Raw genomic sequence first — 797 nt, forward strand, 5'->3', positions numbered from 1 at the left:
GGGCAGGCTGGAGGGTTGCTTGGGCGCCAGGTGTGGGGGGTGGGTGTAAGCGGGGCCAGAGGACGCTGCGGGGAGCATGGGCCCGAGGCCCACCGCCGGCACCAATGACTCTGCTGGCGACACAAAGCCCGCGGGATGGCGGCGGGCGGCCAGGACCAATGTGGGTTTGACTCCGGATCAACGGCCAGACGCAGGCTGCACCCATTCCACCCTATCTTTGAATTTTTCTAATATCAAATCCTAACGAATGCGACCCTTGCGCGCCGACTGTTGGTGTGCAGGATGCGCGACGGCGCCATGGGCGGCAGCCCCTTCGAGTCCCCCGACACCCAGGGCTTTGTCACTGGACTATTCCTGGAGCCCAACGGGGCCACCCACCAGGTGGGCAACTAACCGCACCCTTCTGCCCGCTTGACTCCGCCGCTGCGCTGCTGTCGCCGCCTCCACAGCGCCGCACCCTCCACCCCGCTGGTCCCGCACCCTCTGTGCTGCTGGCGCCGCTCAGACAGGCGCCGCCGGGCGCTGGGGCCGGTCGGTGCCAAGGGCTGCTTGTCTCCCAACAAACAAATCCACCCTCCAATTGCGAATCCCCAGCTGCCCTGAACACAACGCCTCTGACCAGCGCGCGACGACCCGCGCCGCCCCCCCTGCAACCGCCCCGCCCCTCAAAAGGGCGACGCTGCGGAGCAGCTCCGCAATCTGCTGCACCGCACAGACTGGGTGCGCTCCGCGCTCGCTGGAAACCTCAGGTGCGGACCAAATGGGCTGGCGGGGCGGGCGCCCGTCCGCAACTGCCC

The 797-nt window shown here is 68.1% G+C and overlaps 1 protein-coding gene across 1 annotated transcript in view; it reads left to right on the forward strand.

Moving 5' to 3' along the window:
• Positions 1-282: 282 nt before the first annotated feature.
• The window catches only part of MNEG_15200 (hypothetical protein), a gene marked incomplete at both ends in the record, with an annotated part of 3,278 nt that continues 2,763 nt past the window's right edge, over positions 283-797 (forward strand). The window contains one exon of the mRNA XM_014036329.1: positions 283-381. Within this exon, the coding sequence (XP_013891783.1) occupies positions 283-381 (99 nt within the window). The remainder of the gene's footprint in view (positions 382-797) is intronic.

This window comes from Monoraphidium neglectum (assembly GCF_000611645.1).
Source record: "Monoraphidium neglectum strain SAG 48.87 unplaced genomic scaffold scaffold05120, whole genome shotgun sequence".
Classification (NCBI taxonomy): domain Eukaryota; kingdom Viridiplantae; phylum Chlorophyta; class Chlorophyceae; order Sphaeropleales; family Selenastraceae; genus Monoraphidium; species Monoraphidium neglectum.